Source organism: Astatotilapia calliptera, chromosome 3 (assembly GCF_964374335.1).
Source record: "Astatotilapia calliptera chromosome 3, fAstCal68.1, whole genome shotgun sequence".
Lineage (NCBI taxonomy): Eukaryota > Metazoa > Chordata > Actinopteri > Cichliformes > Cichlidae > Astatotilapia > Astatotilapia calliptera.
The window spans coordinates 48632159-48656513 of record NC_137424.1 but is presented as its reverse complement, the minus strand read 5'-3'; the positions used below and the strand labels follow the sequence as shown (position 1 = coordinate 48656513).

At 37.9% G+C, this 24355-nt stretch overlaps 2 protein-coding genes across 4 annotated transcripts; both read right to left on the bottom strand.

Annotated features, from left to right (window-relative positions):
- Positions 1–1489: 1489 nt before the first annotated feature.
- LOC113019147 (E3 ubiquitin-protein ligase TRIM62-like) lies at positions 1490–14909 on the bottom strand. 3 transcript variants are annotated; one of them, XM_080291581.1, is made up of 15 exons: positions 14512–14909; positions 10670–11770; positions 7547–7775; positions 7163–7350; positions 7001–7085; positions 6829–6911; positions 6646–6733; positions 6480–6568; positions 6231–6347; positions 5609–5704; positions 5428–5531; positions 5226–5334; positions 4941–5079; positions 4831–4857; positions 1490–3499 (listed from the first exon to the last, which is right to left on the bottom strand). In XM_080291581.1, exons 3-15 carry the CDS (start codon positions 7755–7757, stop codon positions 2955–2957), a joined length of 1881 nt encoding a protein of 626 aa, XP_080147707.1. In that variant the 5' UTR covers positions 7758–7775; positions 10670–11770; positions 14512–14909; the 3' UTR covers positions 1490–2954. The 3 variants fall into 3 exon arrangements, with proteins under 3 accessions (XP_080147707.1, XP_026018477.2, XP_026018476.2); XM_026162692.2 differs by having other exon boundaries at positions 7001–7082; positions 14512–14664; XM_026162691.2 differs by lacking the exon at positions 14512–14909 and having other exon boundaries at positions 10670–11860.
- A 2731-nt stretch (positions 14910–17640) lies between these two features.
- LOC113019148 (uncharacterized) lies at positions 17641–23901 on the bottom strand. The gene is made up of 10 exons (XM_080291594.1): positions 23675–23901; positions 21395–21613; positions 21208–21299; positions 20325–20544; positions 20017–20108; positions 18792–18887; positions 18591–18694; positions 18342–18450; positions 18050–18191; positions 17641–17968 (listed from the first exon to the last, which is right to left on the bottom strand). Exons 2-10 carry the CDS (start codon positions 21594–21596, stop codon positions 17907–17909), a joined length of 1119 nt encoding a protein of 372 aa, XP_080147720.1. The 5' UTR covers positions 21597–21613; positions 23675–23901; the 3' UTR covers positions 17641–17906.
- Positions 23902–24355: the final 454 nt, after the last annotated feature.

The window sequence follows — 24355 nt, the reverse complement described above, 5'->3', positions numbered from 1 at the left end:
TGTGTCAGTATTATTCATTCATTTCTCCTCACTGCTTCCCCTGTTTAAGGTAACTGCCATCCACAGAATGCTATAAACGTGGCAGCATGTGTTACTGTTAACTGTTAGCCCATTATCATTGTTCATCAAAAGGAAAGAGGTGAATTGTGGACTGTTTTTGCTGAGTTGAACTCCGTTGCATGCTTTCTCTATTGCTCCACCATATTGTGTCATGATTTTTCTGTTACTACTACTTTTCTACCACCAGCTTGGCCTTGGGTCAGTTCTCTGTACTCCCTGTCGTCGATGTCAGTGATGAGGCAGACTATTGCAGAGTCATCAGAGAACTTCTGCAGGAAGCATCATCCTCTTCAATGCCAGGTTGGTAGGCAAACTGAAGTGGATCCAGTGATGAGCTGACCAGGGGCCGAAGCTTATGATCTTTCTGTTCCAGCAGATTTCTCAGCTGTTTTTTAACACTTTGAGCCTGTTTCTCTGTGCACTTTGGCTGGAGTGGGACCCTCTGTCCAGAAGTCCAGTTGCAAAAAAATCTGGGAGTGTTCTTTGATGGCAATTTTTTTATTTGAGAGAAACAAATAAATTCTGTTATTTATTTGGCTCAGGCTCCTTGCAAAAATTAAGAACATTTGGTCATCTGTTGACTTCAAGAAAGTGATTTATGCATTTATTTTATCCAAGTTGACTACTGTAATAGTCTTTATTTTGGTATCAGCCAGACTCTGCTCTCCCATCTTGTTCAGAATGCTGCAGCCCGACAGTTTACAGGCACTCTTAAACACAACCATATTTCCCCAATGTTTCTCATTCACATTGGCTTCCAGTATGTTATAGAATTGATTTTAAGAGTTCATTGCTTGTTTTTAAGTCTCTAAATGGACCCTCCTACCACTTTGATTTTTAAACTAAAAATACTCCAAATAGAATTCTTAGGTCAGCTGAAAAGTTTCCTAAACTGGAATAGTCTGCTTCTTCAAATTATTACCTCTCCAAAACTCAGCATTTGTAAACCTCGTCCAGAAACACATCTTTATTCCGTAGCTTTTAATTGTTAATGAGCCTTGTTTTGTTTTTTCTCTGTGTGTTAGTTTTACTTTTACAGCACTTTGGGAGACCTGTGTTGTTGTTAAATGTGCTTATAAATAAACTGATTGATTGACTGAAACTGACCATCATGAGAGTATTCCAAAGAGGACATGAAATATTTCCATCCATTATCCAGAACTCTCTTCTACATAGCACAAAACAACAATGAAGAATGTGTGCATCAAATTCACTAGTGGCATCTAGTGGACAAATAAGAAATGACAGTCTTGATGTCATTATTATTATTATTATTATTATTATTATTATTATTAATGATAATAGTTGATATTTTACGTTCTATTTATATATTATATTTTTTAAATCTAGTTATAGATTTTAAAGATATCTACTTATCAAATATATTTGTGGTAACACCATGACAAAAAATGCAAAAAAAAAAAAGTTCCTAAATGACAGTCTCTTTAATTTCTGTCCATTTAATGTCATAAATTATATTACATACATCTTTTAAATGGCATACAGCGACTCCTGAAGACCACAATATAAGAAGTCTGAGTAGAAAAAGTACAAAATGAAACAAATGATTGAGCAGATTGAAATAGTTACAAAAAGGATCTGTAAAACAGAGCTACAAAGAGTAAGTAAGTAAACAGTTTGTTGATACAATAAGTGATGGACAATCAGCAAAAACACAACAAACAAGCAGAACTCGTAATCCATCCTTTGGTCAACTATTATAACAAACAGCATTTATAGTTAGAGCTGTGGGAAGGGGGTGCTGTATGTGTTTATACAGCGGTGGAGTGGACCACAGCTGTACACAGCAGAAAAGAATCAGCAGAGTCCAAATGTCACAGGCACAGAGATTTCAAGTATTCCAGTCTTGCAACTCTTAGGACAACAGTCAAAGCTTATTCGCACAAAGTTAACGTAATATTTTAAAGTCAACTTTCAACAACAGGGCCCCTGTGGCTTAGTTGCCAGAGCAAGCCATTTGCTAATGGTAAGGTTGGTGGTTTGATCCCTGGCTCCCCGTGTGTCATAGATCCTGAGTCCTGAATAACCCCCAAGCCCCCAAGGCTTGTAGTAAAAGTGAGTAGAAAAGCACATATATACACTTATATTATTTTCTTAAGGATTAATAAAGTATTCTGATTCCAATTCATACATACACCAGTCCATGTACAAGAAAGTCAAGTGCCCTGTTGCATCCAAGGGATTAATTTGAAATGACTTCCTGAAGTTCATCTAGGTGCATGATTTTAATGCTCCAAATAATTGGCTAATAGCTGATTTTGAAAAATGCACCACCTCTAGCTGGTGATCAGTACGTAACATAATTTGATTGTAATATGTCCTAACGTTTTTCTTAAAGAAACAGGAATAGTGTCTAAAGTGTTTCAACACGCCCAGACCTCCTAGTTTCCAGTGTTCTGTTTTTCCCGGGTTAATAATTTTCTGTTATTTCATTGTTCATATTGTTTCTGTAAAATTTATACATTTCCAATGCTGTATGTATGACTTATTTTTTACTTTTCAAATGTTAAAAGTGAGAAAATATAGTACATAAAAAATAAAACTCTAAAATTGATGCCTCAGTCAGAGGATCTTCATTAATGCATGTTATAAGAAAAATGTTGAAATTTGACCGATCAAATGCCCGATGGGCAGGTGAGCAAACTGTTACTGCACACTGAATAGAAAATATGGTACATAAAAACCTGAGTCAGGTGATCTTCGTGCATGTTATAATGAAAAATGTTGAAAAATTAAAAATGTTGAAATTTGGACAATCTTGGAAAATCTAAGAAAACTCATCAGAAAAAACATTAAACTGTTACTGCACACCTGGACACATATATTGCTTACCAGTGATGCATTCACTGCACCAGATCCAGTACATGTGATTACTACTGTTTTTGCACGGCAGTGATAATCAAAGGATTGCTGTTTTTCTCATTTTGTTTCAGATGTGGACTGAAGTACGGGAGGATCTCACCACCGAACGAACACTCAGTAAATGAGTAGATGTGAGACTGAGACGTCACATCGTAAAAGGACACGAGACCTTCCTCATAATCTACAAACACCCCGACTTTCCGAGGTTTCTCTTTAACCGAAAGGCTCACTGGTGGTGTTGCCAGGGCTGCATATTTCTGATCTTCATAATGTACAGTAGCCCAGTAACCATTGTCAGGACTGATTGAGAGTTTCCCCTTGCGGTTTGCGTCACGTCTCGCCACACCCAGATCCCACCCGGTCTTTTTGCTGACCTCCACCTCCCAGTATGCCCTGCCAGAGGACAGCCTGTTGAGCCCCAGGATACTTCCAAACATATTAAACCTCTGTGGAGAATCAGGATCTTTCGACATCTTTCCACTATCTCTCACTTTTTTCCCATTATCAGAAATTTCAAGGCTTTGGTGTGCAGTCGCCGGGTCCAGCTTCACGTCCACTGCAGTCAAAAGAACACAAGTGATTAAAAAAACAGGACCGTGTGGTGGGTAGAAGTGTGGACGCATCACAAGAGTTATGGATAAACTACAATAGAAGACTCCCCTTACTTTATTTACTTTTTCTATTAAACATTTCAGCCAAAGCTGACCCAAACATGGTGGTAAGTATTGCTATGGAAACATTAGTAACAACAGGTTTGTCCTCAGTAAGAAATAATATTTGTATATGAAATCTTAAGGAGATGAGATATGAGCATGCATGATACCCTAACCGTTCCCTGAACTTTTTTTCACATCTTCCTCCGGATAAAGCAATAAAGAGAGGTTTCACACTATCGACAAGCAGCTAGGCTAACAAAAGAGCATCAGGGCATTGTGTTCGCCATGCTGACCCCTTGAGGTCTTGTCATCATAACAAGTAAACACTACTTACTTATGTTAGCTAACTCACTATTTAATTTTTTCATTGGTAAATAAACAATATATTAATATTTTTTAGCTAATAACTGTGCTAATTTTCCAATATTTTATTCACATAACTCCTGAAATCTTACAGTACTGAATCACAGTGCATTAATTTTGTTGAGTTTGCTGCTCGCCAAGAGGTGTCAAATATCGTTCACGTGACAAAATGTGAGAGTAATAAAATGTGCCCGAGCTAAACGTGTTCATATCCTTAAAAATAATTATTCATGTTTTTCCATAGACCCTTTTTTCAGGGGGGGAAGTGATTGCAGTTAAGTGAGCAGTTTTAGAAATATATAAGCAGACAAATTACTGTGGGGCAATTTGTTTCCACAGTGACACAGTTACAGTTGAGGAGGAGAAACTTTATGCCTTTGTGTTTAAATAGGAAAAAACTGAAATAACAAAAATATGACTTGTGCCATACAAACTGTCTCACTGCCCGATGACCAATCATCACCATCAGCTAGATAATGAGTGAAAGTAATCGCTACAGGCAATGTTAAAACTTATCTCTGCCATTTGTTTCTTAAATAACTTTGAAAGAGTACATTAGAAAATTATGTTTTATTTTGGAAATCTACATATTAATTTTGACTGCATCCAACTAAACCTTAACAAGACGAGTTCAATTCTGGCAAACAATAAGAGCTGAAGGCTTTTTTTATTTTGGAATTTGAGAGAATCCTGCTAAATTTCTATAAAGCTTTGGTTTTTATTTTAAAAATTTCACAACTTTTAAAGCTTATTAATTTTCCATTACAAGACCTACTGCTGTTCATCAGTATGTATCTGTATTAAACATCAAAATGCAAAACAATCACATTTTTTCATTTAAATAAGGTTTTCATTTTGAAATACACACCTGCAAATTTTGTAATCCTCCTGAGTTCTGTGGAAACAAACATTTTAGTAAGTGGCAATAAATCAGAAAATACAGATTTTAATATAAGTATAACAAAATGATGGGCGCACCGATGGATGAGAGTTTTTCCAGTTTGTCGTGAATTTGCTTCATCATGGCTGAAGTCGTAGTTCTCAGTGTGCCAAAGGAGAGTGAAGTGTCAACATTTTTCCAGTCAGTAGATTCATTTAGGCCTGTTAGTGGCGAAACCTGTGTGTGCACACAGTAAATATCAGCGTATGACAAGATTAGATTTAATGAGTTTAACGAAACAGAATTTCCAAAGTGCAGAAATGCACTTTTATGCTGAGATGTTAAAAAGACCAGAAGATGGACTTCAGGTCCTCAAAGCTCACCTCCAAGTCTGGGTTTTTGGGTGCTTCAGCAATGGCCTTTTTGAGCACATCAATTTCTCTTTGCAGCTTCTGGATGATATCCTGAGCATCTCCTTTCACTTTCTGTCTCCTAAACAGTATTTAAGAGAGTAAAATGTACAGCTCTATAACAGCACACTGGCAATGTTCAGTTGCTCTCCACTGATAAACTAACAGTACCAACCTCTCCTCCAGAGGCTTAAGGGCTTTCTTTCGAGCATCTTCCACAACTCTGATAGCCTCTGAGAAGAAATTATTGACTTCCAACCATTCGGCATCCAGAGTACCCTGAAAAGAGAGTGGATGTGTTAAAGTAACATCAAAGCAAGAAACCAAACGAATGAAAAATAAATAAACATCCTTACCTTGCAGTCTATTTCCGATGATCTGACTTCAGCCATCTTGAGCTCTCTGATGTGAATTTTCTGCTGCAAATCAGATTTCATCTTTTCCTGTTTTGCCTTGAAAGAGGAAAATGGCTCAGAGTCAAAGGTCTCATGATAGAAGGACACATCCTGGTCAAAAATGACTCCAATGTTTCTCACAGTGCTACTGGAGGCCAAGGTAATGCCATCCAGAGTAAGAATCTGGTTAGATATCATATTTCTAAGATTTTCAGGGCCGAGTAAAATAACCTCAGTTTTATGTGAATTTAGAAGCAGAAATTTAGAGGCCATCCAGGTTTTTTGTGTCTTTGCGATATTTCTGCAGTTTAACTAAATGTGGATACTAGGGAGGTTTAAAGCTAGAGGTGTGGTGGCTTTGACTAAAAGGTGTGCAAACACATGCAGCAGTAGCCTGTAACACTCTGTGAGGCTTTACTTCCACTACTATGAGTGTATGAACTGGACCTCCAAGCAGTGTTTGTGCTGTTGGCACTTTTTGGAGCATTTTTAGAATTTTTTCAGTTTTAGTGATTGAAAATTCTACTAATTATTACATTGTTACTCAGAACCACTATTTTAACAACTATTAAAACTGCATTACCTTTTGTAGTTTTTTAGTCTTCTTCTCTTTCAGCCTGTCTATGTCCTTTTCTTTTTCTTCGGGGCAGATTGCTGCGTGCTGGGCTGCTTTCCCAGGAAGCTCCAAGAGTTGTACCACCTAAAATATGAAAGCAGTAAGTAATGAAATTAATCTTTATACAGTTTAACTCTTAGCAAAATTGTTTCACATTTATACTAAAACCATATTTTACATGCATCTGAATAACTGTACTTAAGAAATCTGCAGTACCTGCTGTCCACCAGTAGAGAAGTCCAGAGCTCGACGGGCTTTGTCTGAGCTCACGGTGCTTTGATGAGAGCGCTGAGGAGTCTCAAAGACTGCAGAGGAACAAGAGAGTTATTACCAAGCAAAGCTGGCTTGAACTATCATCAGCTGTGAAGATTGTAATGCGTACATGATGTGTCTGTCTCCATCTTTGTGGTTGTGTTGTCTGTGTGATCACTGTGGTTGCTGAAGGTCTGTGACACAGACATGAACACAGACTGTAAAAGGAAAGTAGAAGTGGAGATTCAGTGGGTGTCACTTGACAAGTTGTCCTAACACTTCTTTGATATGTTTGAAAAGAAAATCTGTGTACCTGTGCACCAGAGCCTAAATCAAGCCCCTGATCTTCGCCCATGTTTGAACCTGTTGGCACAGACTGTTGCTGAGTTTCAACCACTGTAACAAAAGAGGATTAATGGTTAAATTAAGCCACCTTGCTTTTTTGGAGTGTTGTCATTATGAACTAACTAAATTAAAATGCATACATGATTTAATTATCTCTACTGCAGAGGCTTGTCTGGCTGGAGAATCGATTTGGGGGATGAAGCTTGATGGCAGAAACATATTCTGCTGGAGAGAACAGATGTGATTATACAGTTCGATGCTAATCTAGTGTAATTTCTCATATTTTGGTGAAAAAGCCATACCTCCTCCTTGACTGAAGGACTGAAAGTTGGTCTGCTGCACTTTTGATGAGATTCTTCTTGATGATTTCTCCAGAGTTGAACTTTGTTCTCTTCCAGTTGATTTTGTGTAGATCTCATCCCTCCCTGGAGATCTCCGAGGTCCTGATCAACTGTGATTCTGGGCCAGCTGTAGTAGCTTGAGTTTGAATCTGTTGTGTTTGTGTGACACATTAAGGAACGATTATTTTAACTCTTCCTGCATATTCTTTGTTTATTTTTTAGTAAATCATTCCTTAACAATGTGAGAATACACTGTAACGAACTGTCAAAGTGACAAATTTATCCTCGGCCTCTGCAGCTGCACAAAGTGTAACTATAGGGCAGCAGTACAATCAGCGCACTCACCAGACTTCACAGAATTCTTGAAAATATCCATAAATGGGTCTGTTAATTTGATCTGAGGACTCAGGATAGTCACTGTAGGAAGGTAACTGAATTGTTCATGTTCAGGGATCCTCATTCCCTTTGGTGTACATCCCATCTTTCCCTGGTGAACTCTGAGGCCCTGGTAACTTGTCGTTTTGGACCAGCCACAGTGGCAAACCTGAAGACTCATTTTGGATGAGTTGAGTATCTGAAGTAGACAGAAAAGGGTGTAAACAACAGGGAAACCAGTAAGAGTTCAATTATTAAAAATACATGCACTGTTTAGAAAATGTGGTTTTAGATTTTAGGAATAATATGAGTAATGTGTGAATTATCAGTGAGGGTAGTTTATCACTAGTTTGCTTCAATAATTGATTTTAATGCTATTCTTTCCAAACAATTTGGTTATTATTGTTTGTCTTCTGCTAATGAAATTAAAAGTCACAGTTTTTTCTTTTCTCATGATCCTAGAGTTTTGAGTTTTGGGGTGTTTTGCAGGTTTTTAATTTATTTATCTGTATTACAGTTCTGTATTGTTGACATTCTGGCTTTTTTATGGTTCACATCTTAGTCCTGTTCTCAGTGTTTGTTGCCTCATGATTAGTTTTGATAGTCCACGTATCAAGAGTGTTTTTTATTCAGTTTTGCTTCCCACTTCCCAGCCCGTTAGTCTGATTCCATTCAGCTGTGTTCCCTGGTGTTTTGGATCTCCCTGATTTCCTAGTATGTAAACAATGTCTGAGTCCTCCTTTGTTCTTTGTCATTTTCTCCCTCAAGGTGTGTTTCCTGTGTGGTTCCAGCTTGTCTTGTTAAAGGCTTGTTGTGTGTTCATAGTTTCTGCTATGGTGTATACTCTACTTTTAGAAGAGTTTTTTTTACTATTAAAAGTTGTGCTTTTCAGGTTAAAAGTAACCTTTCAAGGCATTACTGCATGATGTCCTGATGTCCTTATATCAGAAAGAAATGATGACCATATTGTTTTTGCCCCTCAGTTACCCATCATTTCTCTGTTCCACTTTACAAGACAGACATATAAAATACTAAGACAAATATATTACCCCTTATATATAAAAATACTTTTTTTTTAAAAAGTGAAACTGTCAAAAATTACACCTCGGACTCGCTTGTGTTGCACAGTGATTAGGCGCCCTCTAGTGGCACTGAATGTGCAACAAAAAAAACCCACTGATATTACAGTTTTGTGTCTTAGTGTGGAGAGTTCATGTCAGTAAAGATATACATTAAAACTGTCACCATTCCACTGAGATTTTAAAAAACATTATCAAGCTACAACATGTATGTACTTATACATAATATTGAATAATTTAATTCAATTTTTATTTATATATCACAACAACAGTAGCCTCCAGACACTTTATATTGTAAGGTCTACATTATGAGGTATAATAATACATACAGAAATCAATCATATGACCCCTACGAGCAAGCACTTTGGCGACAGTGGGAAGGAAAAACTCCCTTTTAACAGGAAGAAACCTCCCACAGAGCCAGGCTGGGGAAGGGTGGCCATCTGCCTAAATAAAGCATAAATGTGGTGAAATATCGATCCTATACATAACACATAAATGGTAAAGCGTAAATGGTATAGCGCTTTTCTAGTCCCTAAGGACCCCAAAGCCCTTCACACTACATTCAGTTATTCACCCATTCACACACTGGTGATGGCAAGCTACATTGTAGCCACAGCTGCCCTGGGGTGCACTGACAGAGGCGAGGCTGCCGGACACTGGCGCCACCGGGCCCTCTGACCACCACCAGTAGGCAAACATGGGGTTAGTATCTTGCCCAAGGATATTTGGCATGCAGCCAGAAGGCAGCCTGGGATTGAACTACCGACCTTCTGATTAGTGGCTGACCTGCTCTGCCACCTGAGCTACAGCCACATAAATGTAATTAGTGTTTTATTATTTTTAATAAGCATTAAACATTCATTTTAAAACTCATCTCCCTTTCAAACTTTGACCACACATATAACACATAATTATAGGCAAACACTCACGCCCTGACATTTAATCTGTAGCTACTAGAAGGAGTTAAAATGACTCTCCAAGAGTAGTATTTGCATTTCAGGTTGGATTTGTTTATTCCTGTCATGGAAAGAAAAGCAGCCTAGTGGAAAAAAAGCTTAGCACACACCGTGCAACCTGCGGTTTAATTTTATAGCCATGACAGCTTCCTTATCCTGAAAAGATCTGTGTAATTAACAGAAGTTCTGTTGTATAAGTTTGTGTGCATGTGCACGGATTCGGCTTATATAGGGTTTTTTTCTGGGATTTCGCGCAACCCAGGAAAAAATAATCAATACATAATGGGCTTGGAGTGACAACATTATGAATGAAATGAGCTTTATTTGGAAGCACCCCCCTCGACAGGTTGTGTGTGAGACTTCAGCACAGCAGCAGCAGCAAGTAGGCGCACCGAGGGCCCTCGCGCTCAATTTTCGAGTATATCTGTGTGATAGAATTTAGAAAACACATCGGTGCAAATTATAAGTCTGGTGTTTTTGTGTCCGTTGGTTTGTTTTTGTTTCGTGAGCTGGTTATTATACCGCTACACCGAGCCAGAGAATACCTCGCCGCCCCGCCCCTCTCCTCCCTGTGCAGCAAGCAACAGGCGCACCTCGCAAACGGAGGGCGCCCTTACTCACCACAAATGGGCAATAGAAAACTGACTGGTACCCATGCAAGCACAAAAATGCGTTGGCAGCATTGGTGGCAGCAACTATTTTTGCCGATGCCCATAATCCCGCCCCCACCATGTCGCCTATATCAAACCCCCCAACTGTATAACGTTGTGTGCTGCACTCTACAAACTACGAGTTAACTAACAACTTTTTAGATTTTATTTCACATGCAAGATGACGTCACAGCATCTACACAAAATAAAATACATATAAAACATATATATAATACTTATAGTATTATACAAAGGAGTAATGATTTAATATAATCTGATTCTTCTACAAACAAGGCTTTCATTCATGCAGGCACGAGAGTGAGTGGGTCAGTGAGACTGTCGTGTTATTTTATCATGAAGCATTTCAAAAAGTTCAAAGTAACACCAAAGTGCAGAGCAGCCTACCTGCGCTCCTGCGTATCTCGATGCTCCTCTGTGAGATCTGCTGCTTTCTCCACACTCTGCTCCTCTCTAATAAAGATTCAGCAGTTTCAGTTTCCTTTCGGCAAAATCAATCCCGAAACTGTGAGGAGTTGCGACATATCACTGCGAAATACTTGGTTACTGAAAACGTCATGGAAAAGAAATAAACAAATAAACGTCATGAGGAAAAAAAGGGAACAACGTTCATTCATTCTTTAAGAAAAACGAGAGAGAGAAAAAAAACCCAAATACAAACAGTTGACATATAGATGCTAAAATCTATTTTTGATACCTAAAGTGTAAAAGTGGAGGTGTTTGTCACACAGGTGGGGCTTTGTGTGCAAAGGACACTCCTCATTTAGCACGCAGGTCATTTAAAAAAATGTTTTTTTTAAGCTAAACACATAAAAGTGTCATATCCTCCTCACTGGACAATAAAGAAGAGAGAGGCAGAGAGATAGATGAGTTTATTTATTTTCCATTTCCAGCATGAAGCAAAAGCAATATGTGACAGCAGACTGGGACTGAATGATTTACCATTGACACCCGGGTAGAACCCCTGCACCTGCTTCAAACATGGCACTTAAAGAAAAAATATAATAAAAACAAATGCACATATACACAAACCAGTTCACAAAAAATACCACACCCATGTATACTGATGGCTAGCAGTGGCACCATCTTCTTCAACATGCAAACTGAGATAGGGGTGAAGTTCCCCAGTAAACAAACACTCTTTGGTTTGTAGAATGACACAAAACCTTCCTCGTAACTCAAAAAAACTCCAACGTTTGTGAGGTTTTTCTTTGGGCAAAGGAAGCAGATGGTTCTGTGAGGACTGTGCAGACTTTGTCATCTTTGTGCGAATCATTTTTGGGGTTTTGTGAGAGGTTCTCCTTATGGCTTGTGCTTGCTTTTATTACACCCAGATGCTTGTGTTGCTAACCTCCACCTCCCAGTAAGGTTTCCCAAGGATTTTCCAGTAAGATTTCCCCTTGCCTCTTGTTTTTGTACAGAGAAAGTGATCAGGCTTTTTCTTCATCTCCTGACACCAGCTGAACTCTTTCCTTGTGTTGGTCATTGCTGTGCAGGAAAAACAAAGTATGTGATCACAGGTGAAATAAGGGATTGTTTTCCCAGTGCAGGTTTAGAGTGTTTCATTTTGTGATAGCCATTGATCCATTTTTCAAATAATCTCTAAGGATCTGACTTTTTAAGAAAGACAAAAATATCTTTGCTTATTATTTGGCTAACAGCTTAAAATAGACATAGCATTTTATAATAAGTTAACAGCATTCCCACAAAGCACCCCTGCACACCAGCATTGCACTTAAATTATACTTTAATTAAGATATAGTTATGATTTAATCACAAAAATATGACTGGCTCAGCATTACATGAAGCAAATTTTTAAACTGATGTTGGAGTGAGAACATTGTTACAGGGAAAATGTGTCTGTCTGCAGATATTAACTAAACATCTGTATGTAGTACGAAATGGACATAATAATAATAAATATGCTAAAGTGAAAATAAACTTAACTGAAACTCAATACTCTTACAAACTAAATAGTTCCCAGAAATAAAAAGAATTAAGTAAAGCTTATTTAAGATGACTATGTTTGGACAACTTATTCATTGCACGTATACATTACTTAGAACAACTTGATTTTAAGTTTCTGACTGTACAATACTAATTGTTTACTGACTGACAAACATTTTAAGTTCCACTAAATTAAAGAACAATTTGTGGTCATTTTTTAATCACATTTCTTTATTATCCTTGAAATTTCTAGTACAATACTTAAATTAATATAACACTGTATGCAAATAAAAAATAATTAACACCACTTCTTGTAATGGTGTTAAAATCAGCCCAACTTTTATTTTCAAATCCAAAACGTACATCAGCCAACATGCTAGACGTTGTTCTGCTGAAAAACAAACAACATTGCCACTATTGTTATAATCTTACAATGAAACAAAGTCTCAGATTTAATTTCTGTAAACCTAAGTTTATGCTTTCTACAACTTTGTTTTTCTAGTTACATTACTTATATTTTCAAAATAAAATGTAATTATTGTGTAGCCGCAGGTGCTTGTTTCCAGTCCAGGCATTACTGCCTGAATGACTGTCATGGATTTAGGTGATCCAAACGTAAGTGGAACACAAATGGGACAAATACGACATAGTGAGACAAAGGAGGAAGAAAACTATATACACTGCACACAGGACAGGGACTACCAAAATAAAACAGGACACATGAGACATGGACTGAAACGTGGACTTGACACTGTGACTGGGTAAGAACAGACATGAGAACACAACTAACTTGACATGACTCATGGAACACAGAGGAGGCACAGTTACAAAGCCTCAAGACTAGAAACTAACAAATATAACAGGGGAGAATTAAGGAAAATAGAAATACAAATAACAATGCCAAGAACAATGCTAAATCAAAAAATTATTCAAAAACAGAAACACATAAACACTGGGTCCCCAGACTCAGAGCAATGAAAAATTTGATCTGTGTTAGCTACAATAGGATTATCACTTGCCCCTGCATACACTTCAAAAATTTTATAGAGCCCATAAGCCAATGCTTCCTTCTCCACTATCGAGTAGTGTGGACCACAGAAGCCACCACAGGCCTACAGGACTGTTTTGACAACACGGTTTGGGGTATATTTGCAGAAGGAACAGAATTGTACTCTCATACTCTCATACATACTGAGAGTGTAACAACAACAAAGACTGTTAAAGTGTTCTCATCACCATCTTCAACCTCTCACTGCTACAGTCTATTATACCATCCCGCTTTAAGTCAGCCACTCCAGTGCCCAAGAAGAACATGGTGAGCTGCCTGAATGACTATCGCCCAGTTGCATAAATGCTTTGAGAAACTTATCGGCGGCCTAACTCCCAGCAAATGGGTGATAGAAAACATGAGTACGAGCAATTTTTTTTACATTTTGTTTTGCCGATGCCCGTGACACCCCCCACAACGATGCCGCCTCAGGCAACCGCCCGTGTCGCCCGTATCAAAAAACGCTACTGCCTGCATCTGAGCACAGCCAGTAACCTTTTAACAAGTCAAATTTACTGACAAATTTTGCTGAGACTATCCCGTCCACACAGTCATTGACACGTGACAATGGAAAGAATCCATCTTTGTGACCTGGTTAACTTTACGACAATCGGTGCAGGGTTGAAAGGTCAGATCTGGTTTTTGTACAAGTAAGCATGGGGATGATCAATTTGAACATGAAGCAATATTATCAACATGTACTTCACTTCAGACTTCAGTTGATCCTGTTTTTCCAGTGAAGTGTGATAGAAACGCTGCCAAACATTCCTCCCCAGTTTCAACCCTCCCACTAACCAACCCCTCTGAAAGAGCTGCCACAACAATTGATGTCACATCCTCTGCACCACATACAGGAACATGGTAGAGATTTAACAGGTTTACATTAAAAAGTTGTGATTTCCTTCTGCGTTCAAGAGTAGCAACCAGATCATTTTGATCTGACACCTGCTGCAGTACAGAATATGGACAAGTTAATATCAGGAAGCAGTACCAACACTTTGTCCCCTGAACTAAACTCAAGTGTTTCAGCTCTACAGTAAAACTGATTTTTCATCTGTGTTCAGTTGAACTTTTGCCTGTTTTACAGCTTCATACAACCTCCTTCTAAAGCCATTAACATAGTCTGCCAGATTTACAGGAGGTGGGAGGGTCTTCCAGTCATCCTGTAAAACTGCTCCTGGACCCTGAACAGTGTGAACAAAAACCAATTCATATGGGCTGAACCCAGTACTACCTTGGGTGACTTCTCTTGCTGCTAGCATGAGCCACGGCAGTCTCTCCTCCCAGTCAGGATCCAGTTCTGTATAATAAGCATACAACAAGAACATCAGGGTTTGATGGAATCTTTCAATAGCTCCCTGCCTTTGTGGATGGTTCTGAGGAGAACCTGCTACACGATAATAGAGGACCAGGTGAATGGGAACTGTTTGATGAGAATCACAGGTCAGAATGAAGCTTATAATGGTTCAAGAAGCCTTATTCTAGTCACATCTGATCAAGCAAGATATCTAAAAAAAATAACTATGAGAAAATTAGGTGAGTGTTTGTGACAGAAACAAATAAAAGTGCAGTAAAGTCAGAAGTGAATCTTGTAAAGATAAACTGTGGTTATTGGGACACATTTCAACTCAAAGGAGATAAAAGCAGCATCACCCTGTTGTTACTGCCACATTCACCTAAATGACAAATAAATAATAATATCAATTATTATTATTAGTAGTAGTATTAATAATAATAATAATAATAATAATAATACATTATATGTATATGCCACAAATTTATTTGTGGTAACATCATGACAAAAAAATGCAAAACAAATGTTCCTAAATGACAATTTTATTCATTTCTGTACATCTGATGTCATAAAATATATTACACACATCTATTAAATGGCATATAGTGACTCCTGAAGACCACAATGTAAGAAGTCTGACAAGCAAAACTACAAAATGAAACAAATGATTGAGCAGATTGAAATAGTTACAAAAAGGATCTGTAAAACAGAGCTACAAAGAGTAAGTAAGTAAACATTTTGTTGACACAGTAAGTGATGGACAATCAGCCAAACACAACACGAAGAACTCGTGATCCATCCTTTGTTATACAATTAAAACAAACAGCATTTATAGTCAGAGCCGTGGGAAGAGAGTGCTGAGGTGTCTGTGTGTGCATGTTTAGACACCTTTTTAGCACATGAAATTGGCATGATGCTGTACTTGTGGGGACCAACAGATCACTCAAGGGGTCAAAATGCCCAAAGCACCTAGGATTAGGTATTAATTTTTCGTGGTTATAAATAATTTTTGATTTTTTTATATGAAAATGAGTATGTGTGCATGTATGGTGGTGGAAGGGATCACAGCTGTACATAGCAGAGTCCAAATGTCACAGGCACACAGAGATTTCAAGTACTCAAGTCTTGCAACTCTTAAGAAAGCAGACATTTGATATAACCCTAAATGCACAAAGTTAACTTAACATTTTAGAGGCCCCTGTGGCTTAGTTGGTAAGCCAGGCCATCTGCTATTGGCATAGTTTGTGGTTTGATCCCTGGCTCCCCTGTGTGTCACAGATCCTGAGTCCTGAGTTACCCCCAGTACCCCAAGGCTTGTAGTGAGAAAGCAATCTGCTCAAAGTGAGTAGAAAAGCACATACACACACTTATATTATTTACTAAAGGATTCAGATTCATACATACACCAGTCCACGTACAACAAAGTCAAGTGTCCTGTTGCATTCAAGGGATTCATATCAAAATTACTTCTTATTGTTACCTTTATCTAGGTGCATGATTTTAATGCTGCAAACGTGACATAGCACTCAGAGGTTTAGGCTACAAATGTCCAAATAAGGGGCAGTGAAAAAATTGGTCAAAGTGTTTAAAATGTCTGTGAAGACATTTATCCGGGACACGTGAGTGAGTGAAGGAGACCAACAGTGGGATAATCCAAGAGCTTTCAGAGGAAGTTCCTCAGTCTGCTGGTTGTCTGCAATTTGTTTTATAAGGGATTAGAAGATAAATAAAACAAAACTTTAAAAAATAGTGTTTTCATGCTACTGTGATAGGAATTGGCTAATAGCTGATTTTGAAAAATCTACCAGCTCCAGTTACTGGTGATCAGTACGTAACATCATTTGATCATAATATGTCCTAATGTTTTTTCTTAAAGAAACAGGAATAGTGTCTAAAGTGTTTTAACAGCTTTATCTTTAGAAGAGATTTTGTCATTTCTGTCTTTTGCAAAAGGTGTTTCAACACGCATGCTAACAATTGTTTCTGTAAATTCATACATTTGCACTGCTGTATGTAAGACTTAGTTTTTACTTTTCAAATGAAAATAAAAGTGAGAAAATATAGTACATAAAAACCTGAGTCAGGAGATCTTCATCAATGCATGTTATAATGAATAATGTTGAAAATTGGGCAAGCAAATGCCTGGTAGAGAGGTAAGAAAACTCTGTTTAAACACAGAAAAAACATTAAACTGTTACTGCACACCTGGACACATATATTGCTTATCAGTGATGCATTCACTGCACCAGATCCAGTACATGTGATTACTACTGCTTTTGCACAGTAGAGATAATCAAAGGATCGCTGTTTTTCTCATTTTGTTTCAGATGTGGACTGAAGTACGGGAGGATCTCACCACCGAACGAACACTCAGTAAATGAGTAGATGTGAGACTGAGATGTCACATCGTAAAAGGACACAAGACCTTCCTCATAATCTACAAACACCCCGACTTTCCGAGGTTTCCTTTTAGGTGACAGGCTCCCTGGTGGTGTTGTTAGGGCTGCATATTTCTGATCTTCATAATGTACAACAACCCAGTAACCATTGTCAGGACTGATTGAGAGTTTCCCCTTGCGGTTTGCGTCACGTCTCGCCACACCCAGATCCCACCCGGGCTTATTCCTGACCTCCACCTCCCAGTATGCCCTGCCAGAGGACAGCCTGTTGAGCCCCAGGACACTTCCAAATACATCAAACCTCTGCAGAGAGTCAGGATCTGTCGACATATTTCCACTATCTTTCACTTTTTTCCCATTATCAGAAATTTCAAGTCTTTGGTGTGCGGTGGTGGGGTCCAGCTTCACGTCCACTGCGGTCAAAAGAACACACGTGATTAAAAAGATGATTTAATTGTTACAGTACGACCAGAAAGAGATCATCAACAGAAAAAATATAACTCATGTCATACAGTTTCAACATCTCACCAGCTACTTGTATTAACTGGATAAAAAGATAACAAGTGAGAAAATATTAAAATTGGTTATCTTAAAATGATCTTTGCCATTGTTTTCTAAATGACCTTTGAATATTACATAAGAAAATTAGATTTTAGTTTAGTAAACTACATTTAAATGCCGGAGTTTAAAGAATCTAAATACCTATACTGTAAGTATCATGGGGATTTTATTTTGAAATCAGTTATAACTTAGGTCAAACATGATAATTTCCCAAAGGATTTTTTCCAATAAGAAACTGAGGATCCATCCTTTCAACATTTGAGCCGCACCTGTTTCCTTCTGTTAGTCAATGTCAACATCTGGGACTTGTCTGTTGTCCATCAGTGTGTCTTGTATGTATTTACAATGAAAATGTGGAACAATTGCCATTTCTTTCTATTTTAATACTGTTCTTAATTTGACATACACACCTGCAAATGTAGGAATCCTCTTGAATTCTGTGGAAGTAGAAATCTGAGTAAGATGCAGTATATCAAGTATAGATTTTAATACTAGTCATGATGAATCAAAAGACTCACCGATGGGTGAGAGTTTATCCAGTTCCTTGTGAATTTGCTTCATCATGGTTGAAGTCGTAGCTCTCAGTGTGCCGAAGGACAGTGAAGTGTCAACATGTACGTTTTTCCAGTTAGAGTCATTCAGGCCTGTTAGAGGAGAAACCTGTATATGTGTACAGACATCATTAAATGTAATGATTTTAAATGAAGCAGAACTGACACAGAATAGAAATTAAATGTTTCCTCTTTTAAGTGCTTTTATGCTCCAGTATTCAAAAGACCAGAAGATGGACTTCAGGACCTTGTGGCTCACCTCCAAGTCTGGGTTTTTGATTGACTCATCAATGGCCTTTTTGAGCACATCAATTTCTCTCTGAAGCTTCTGGAGGAGATCCTGAGTGTCTCTTTTTACTTTCCGTCTCCTAGAGTGTGCACAAGAGAGCCTGTTTTATTCAAATGTACTGCACCGTAGCAACACAAAGGATCTCCGTGGTGATGTTAAGCTGTTCCTCACTGATGAACTGAGAGACTAACTGCAACATCATAATCTCACAGGACCAACCTTTCCTCCAGAGGCTGAAGGGCTTGCTGCCGAGCATCCTCCACAACTTTTATTATGTCTGAGAAGAAATCGTTGACTTCCAGCCACTCTGCATCCAAACTAGCCTGAAAGCCGTCAAACAGAATGGAGGGTTTAGAGCAAAGATATTAAAGCAAACAAAACAACAAAACAAAAAAATCAAACATATGTTACAGTCTTTACCTTGCAGTCTGTTACTGATGATCTGACTTCTGCCATTTTGTGCTCTCTGATATGAATTTGTTGCTGTAAATGAGCTTTCAGTTTTTCTTGTTTAGCCTTGAAAGAGGACAAAGGACACGTATAATATTTACAAGTTATAATGAGATTTAAAAAAAAGAGTCGACTGTTATGCTGAGATTTGCTGGCACGAGAGTTTTGTGTTTTTCAGGTTTGCGAGCATTTTTTTTTTTTCCTGTATTTTATATATATATAAAAGAGTTCCTGCTTTGAGCTTGTACCAGAGATGATAGCACACATGAAGCATGTCACTGGACACTGCAAATGTTAATGTAATGGTGGATAAACAATCCAATTATTAATCAACCTGGAGAACTGATTAATATTGGGCTGGAAAATGAATTCTCATAAACAGCAGTTCCTCTAGTGGCCACTGGAGGATGGCTCCGAAAGTGATTCAGTCCCAACAGACAGACTCTAGTGTCAAAATGTCAGGCTAAATAGGATTAAAATACATGTTTAAAACCAGGTACAAAACTACAATAGTTGCCCCCTTCCTAACAGTTTTACTGTCAAAAAATTGGCTATATGATCTATCTATGTGGATATTAATAAAGGCCTAAAGTTAGGGGTGTGGTGGCTTTGACTGAGCTGTATGCAAACACAGAGCTTTCTGTTTAAGACTGATTGCTGCTTACTGAGCTGTGAGCTGTGCCAACCATAAGCTACAACAAGAGCAACAGAGCGCAAGCGTCAACTTTGACCTTACGCTCAAACAAAGAAGGTCAAGGTAAAATGCTTAGTCATCCTAGGTGCTCATGTCCTCCAAGGCCTATTGTAGTGAAGTTCTGTTCACCAAAATGAAATCGGCTGGAGTTGTTATTGGTATCAAACATCACACAAAATTTAAAAATGATATTGAAAACTAACATCTTCCTAAGAAACAGAAAGACAGGCAGACAAACAAACAAATGGAACTCGTTACATTCTCTTTACCTTTGGAGGAAGAATGAAACTAATGTTTATGTAGTTTTACTTTGAAGTCAGCAATGAATCTGTTGAATGATGCAGCCAAAGGCTTGTTAAATTCTTAGCAAATGAGCAAAATGATGCCTTTGGCCACCTTGTGCTCTTTATGAGGAGATTTATTTTGGCTTCATAATGTATACTTCAGTATGGGTCCATTTTACATGCATCTGAATGGTCGTCCTTAAGAAATATGCAGTACCTGCTGTCCACCAATAGAAAAGTCCAGAACTCGGCGAGCTCTGGAATCTTCAAGTTCAGTAGTTAGACGAGAGCGATGTGGAGTCTCAAAGACTGTAGAGAAAGAAGACTGTCACTGTAAACTGTTCTATGCCTGTTATCAGTTATGAATGGTTTAAGCGTGATGTTGGGGTCACTATACTGCTAAAATACATAAAATGCTGAAATACATCAACGGTTACTGTAAACTGGGATGATAACAGCAGTTTTAGTGAGGACATTTTTCCTGGTCCTGCATCAGCACAAATGCTGTACCATCGGTGCACTCACCAGAATTCTTTAAGTCATCCACAAAAGGCTCTTCTATTTTGATTTGAGGTTCATTGTAGCTCGGTTTATGGGAGAACCTGGATTGTTCGCTTTGAGGGATCCTCATTCCCTTTGGCGTGCATCCCATCATTCCCTGGTGAACTCTCAAGCCGTGGTAAGTTGTATATTTGGTCCAACCGCAGTGGCAAACCTGTTTGTTCATGTTGGATAAGTTGGGTGTCTGCAACAGAATATTATCAACATATTTGTCAGTGAAGCAAAAATGAGCAGCGTATGATTTAAGGATGTAGTTCGTGTCTAATTTAGTTTAACAACATCCTTACCTCTATGTCTATCTTTCCCTAAATTTCACCACACCTCTACACTCCTCTGGTAAGCAGTTTCTATTTCATCTGTTTCTTTTCATTTTTGTAGGCAGGCGATCAATAAAACTTAAATTAAGAGCTTTATCATTTCCATTTATTTTTTGTGACCATAGTAGTCGTGGTATAGACTGCATACTGGCTGTATTTAAAACCGTCAGAAAAGTAAGTGTTGTTCCAAATTATTTGAAGTATCTTGCTTTTGTTAACATTTTGAACCAAACTCAGAATGTGATACTAATGGTACAGTAGTTGAATGGGTTTAATAAGGGTTTCAGGTTACATACTCTTTACCTTTGGAGGAAGAATAAAACTAATGTTTATATAGTTTTACTTTGAAATCAGGAATTAATCTGTAATGCAGGCAAAAGGCCTGTAAATTCTTAGCAAACTGGCAAAGTGATGTTTTCGGCCACCTTGTGCTCTTTATGAGGAGCTTTATTTTGGCTTGATAATGTATACTTCTGTGTAAGTCCATTTTACATGCATCTGAATTGTCGTCCTTAAGAAATATGCAGTACCTGCTGTCCACCGATAGAAGATTGCAGAAAATTACGAGCTCTCAAATCTTCAAGTTCAGTAGTTTGACGAGAGCGCTGTGGAGTCTCAAAGACTGTAGAGAAAGAAGACAGGCACTGTAAACTGGGATGATAACAGAAGTTTTAGTGAGAATATTTCTCCTGGTCCTACATCAGCACAAACACTCACCAGAACTCTTGAAGTAATCCACAAAAGGCTCTTCTATTTTGATTTGAGCTTCATTGTAGCTCGGTTTATGGGAGAACCTGGATTGTTCACTTTGAGGGATCCTCATTCCCTTTGGCGTGCATCCCTTCAATCCCTGGTGAACTCTCAAGCCGTGGTAAGTTGTATGTTTGGTCCAACCGCAGTGGCAAACCTGTTTGTTCATGTTGATAAGTTGGGTGTCTGTAAAAAAATTTTGTCAACATATTTGTGAGTAAAGCAAAAATGAGCGGTGTATGATTTAATCATGTCTAATTTACTTTAACATCCTTAACTCTATGTCTATCTTTCCCTAAATTTCACCACACCTCTACATCCTCTGGCAAGAAGTTTTTCTTTCATCTGTTTTCTCATTACTGTTTCTCTTCATTCTAATAGCCAGGTGATTAATAAAACTTAAATTGAGAGCTTTATCATTTTTATTTTTATTTTGCGTGTGACCATATAGTTGTGGTGCAGACTGCATACTGGCTGTGTTTAAAACTTTCGGAAATGTAAGTATTCTTCCAGATTATTTCAAGTATTGTGCTTTTCTTAACATTAGGAACCAAACTACTTGTACAGTAGTTTAATGGGTTTAATGCGGGTTTCAGGTTAAAAATAGCTTTTTCGGTTCAATGCTGTCATAGTTACTAACACAGATGTCCTTATATCAGAAATACATATCCATATGAGATTAATGAGATATTTATTTATTTCTCTAGCCAAATGAAAACAGGAAGTTAAAGAGTTCTGTCACAGTAAGATTACATTGTGATTACATCAAGAGTGACCAGGGCTTAAGATTAAACAACATGCAACATGATTGACCTAACATGTCTGTGACCTCCTGACCCAGTATGAACCTTCCAGATCCCTCAGGTCATCTGGATCTGGTCTTTTATCAGTTCCCAGAGTCAGAACCAGACACGGAGAAGCTGCATTCAGCTTTTATGCTCCTTATATCTGGAACAAACTCCTAGAAAGCCTCAGATCAGCTGAAACACTCAGTTTATTTAAATCCAGGTTGAAGACTCACCTGTTCTCAGCTGCATTTGAATAAAGCACCAAATCCACACTTTTAAGCTTAAATTTCAAAACTTACATTTTAACTACTGATTTTATCTATTTGTGATTTTATCTGTTTTGATTTTATATACTGTTTTGTTTGTTTGTTTGTTAATTAGTTAGTTAGTTTGTTTGCTTGTTTTAATCAATTTTAAATCATGCTTTTTATTTGTTTTTGTTTCTTATGGCTCTGTAAAGCAGACCTTGTTGTTGAATTGTGCTATACAAATAAACTTGCCTTGCCTTGCCTTACTGTGGGAGGAAATACCCACCCAGGCACAGGGAGAACATGCAAACGCCACACTGTCCCCAGCCTGAATTCAAATCTAAGACCCTTATACAGTGCGACAAAAGTACTATTCAGTGGTTCATGTGTAACAGTGACTGTTACACATGAACCGTTTGGAGTTGTGTTGCATAAGTTTGTGTCTAATCCCAATCAACTTGGTGTAGGAGAAAAAATGAATGTTTATGTGTGGTTATAGTGTACATGATGTTTAGTCAAATATAAATGTACAAAGACATGGGTCGTGTACATAACACGGGGATCTACATAAATGCAATTAGTAACAATAAAACGAAATTAGTTTTATTGATGCAGGTCACCATAAAACATGAATTTATGGTTATATCATGTCTCTTTATATAAACCCATACATAAATCTACCTTTCAGTGTTTGACTATGCGTGAAGAAGGGGGAAGTGACATTTTCCTTTGCACAGCACAAACACTCACACCATGTCTGCTCTGGACTAGAAGGAGTTAAAATGACTCTCCAAGAGTAGTATTTGTATTTCAGGTTGGATTTGTTTATTCCTGCCATGGAAAGAAAAGCAGCCTAGTGGAAAAAAGTAGTTTGAGCACACACCCCGCAGGTTGTAACAGCTTCCTTATCTTCAAACGATCGACGTGTAATTAACTGGAGTTTGTGTCTATATAACGTTGTGTGCTGCACTCTGCAAACTACCAGTTAACGATCAACTTGTTAGATTTTAATTCACACACAAGATGACTTCACAACATCTACACAAAATAAAATTCATATAATATATAATATTATACAAAGTCGTAATATTTTAAAATGATCTGATTCTCCTTCACTCATGCAGGCACGAGAGGGAGTGTTAGTGAGATTGTCAGGTTATTTTGTCATGAGACTTTTCAAAAAGTAAACACCAAAGTGCTGAGCAGCCTACCTGCTCCTTCGTATCTCGCAATGTCTCGATCCTCGGCTGTGCGATCTGCTGCTGTCTCCAAACTTTGCTCCTCTCTGGTTCAGTTTCAGTTTCGTTTTTTTCCATATTAATCCCGAAACCAGCCCTTTAAATTCAACTGTAAGGAGTTGCGACACGTCACTACGAAATACTCGGTTACTGGAAACGTCATGGAAGAGAAACAAACACACAAACGTCATGAGGAAAAAAAGGGGGGGGGGGGGAAGAAAGAATAACGAGAGAAAACAAATACAAACACAGCTGACATCTTCCTGTTCCTGATATTTTGAATATTTTTAACTGATATTTTTTATAACAGTATTTAACGTAGCTTACAACAGTAGCACAATACATATTAAAACAAGCTTCCGATAAAAGCCGTTTAATGTGGAAGACAGGCAGTCAAGGTGAAATTATAATGAGTTTAATCAGTTAATTAGTTTTTTATGCCGACACTTTTTTTCGTGGTTAGAAGTGGATTGTTTTTTTTTTACCAATATTATAATCCCCCAAAAAATTAAAGTTTAAAACTGACGGGAAGCCTGATGCGATCTTTTACATGACAGTAAGTTAGAACGATTAGGTGGGTATTTAATATATTTAATACTTTTAGACAGTAAAGTGTAAAGGAGAAGGTGGGGCGTAAAAGACACTCCTCATTTA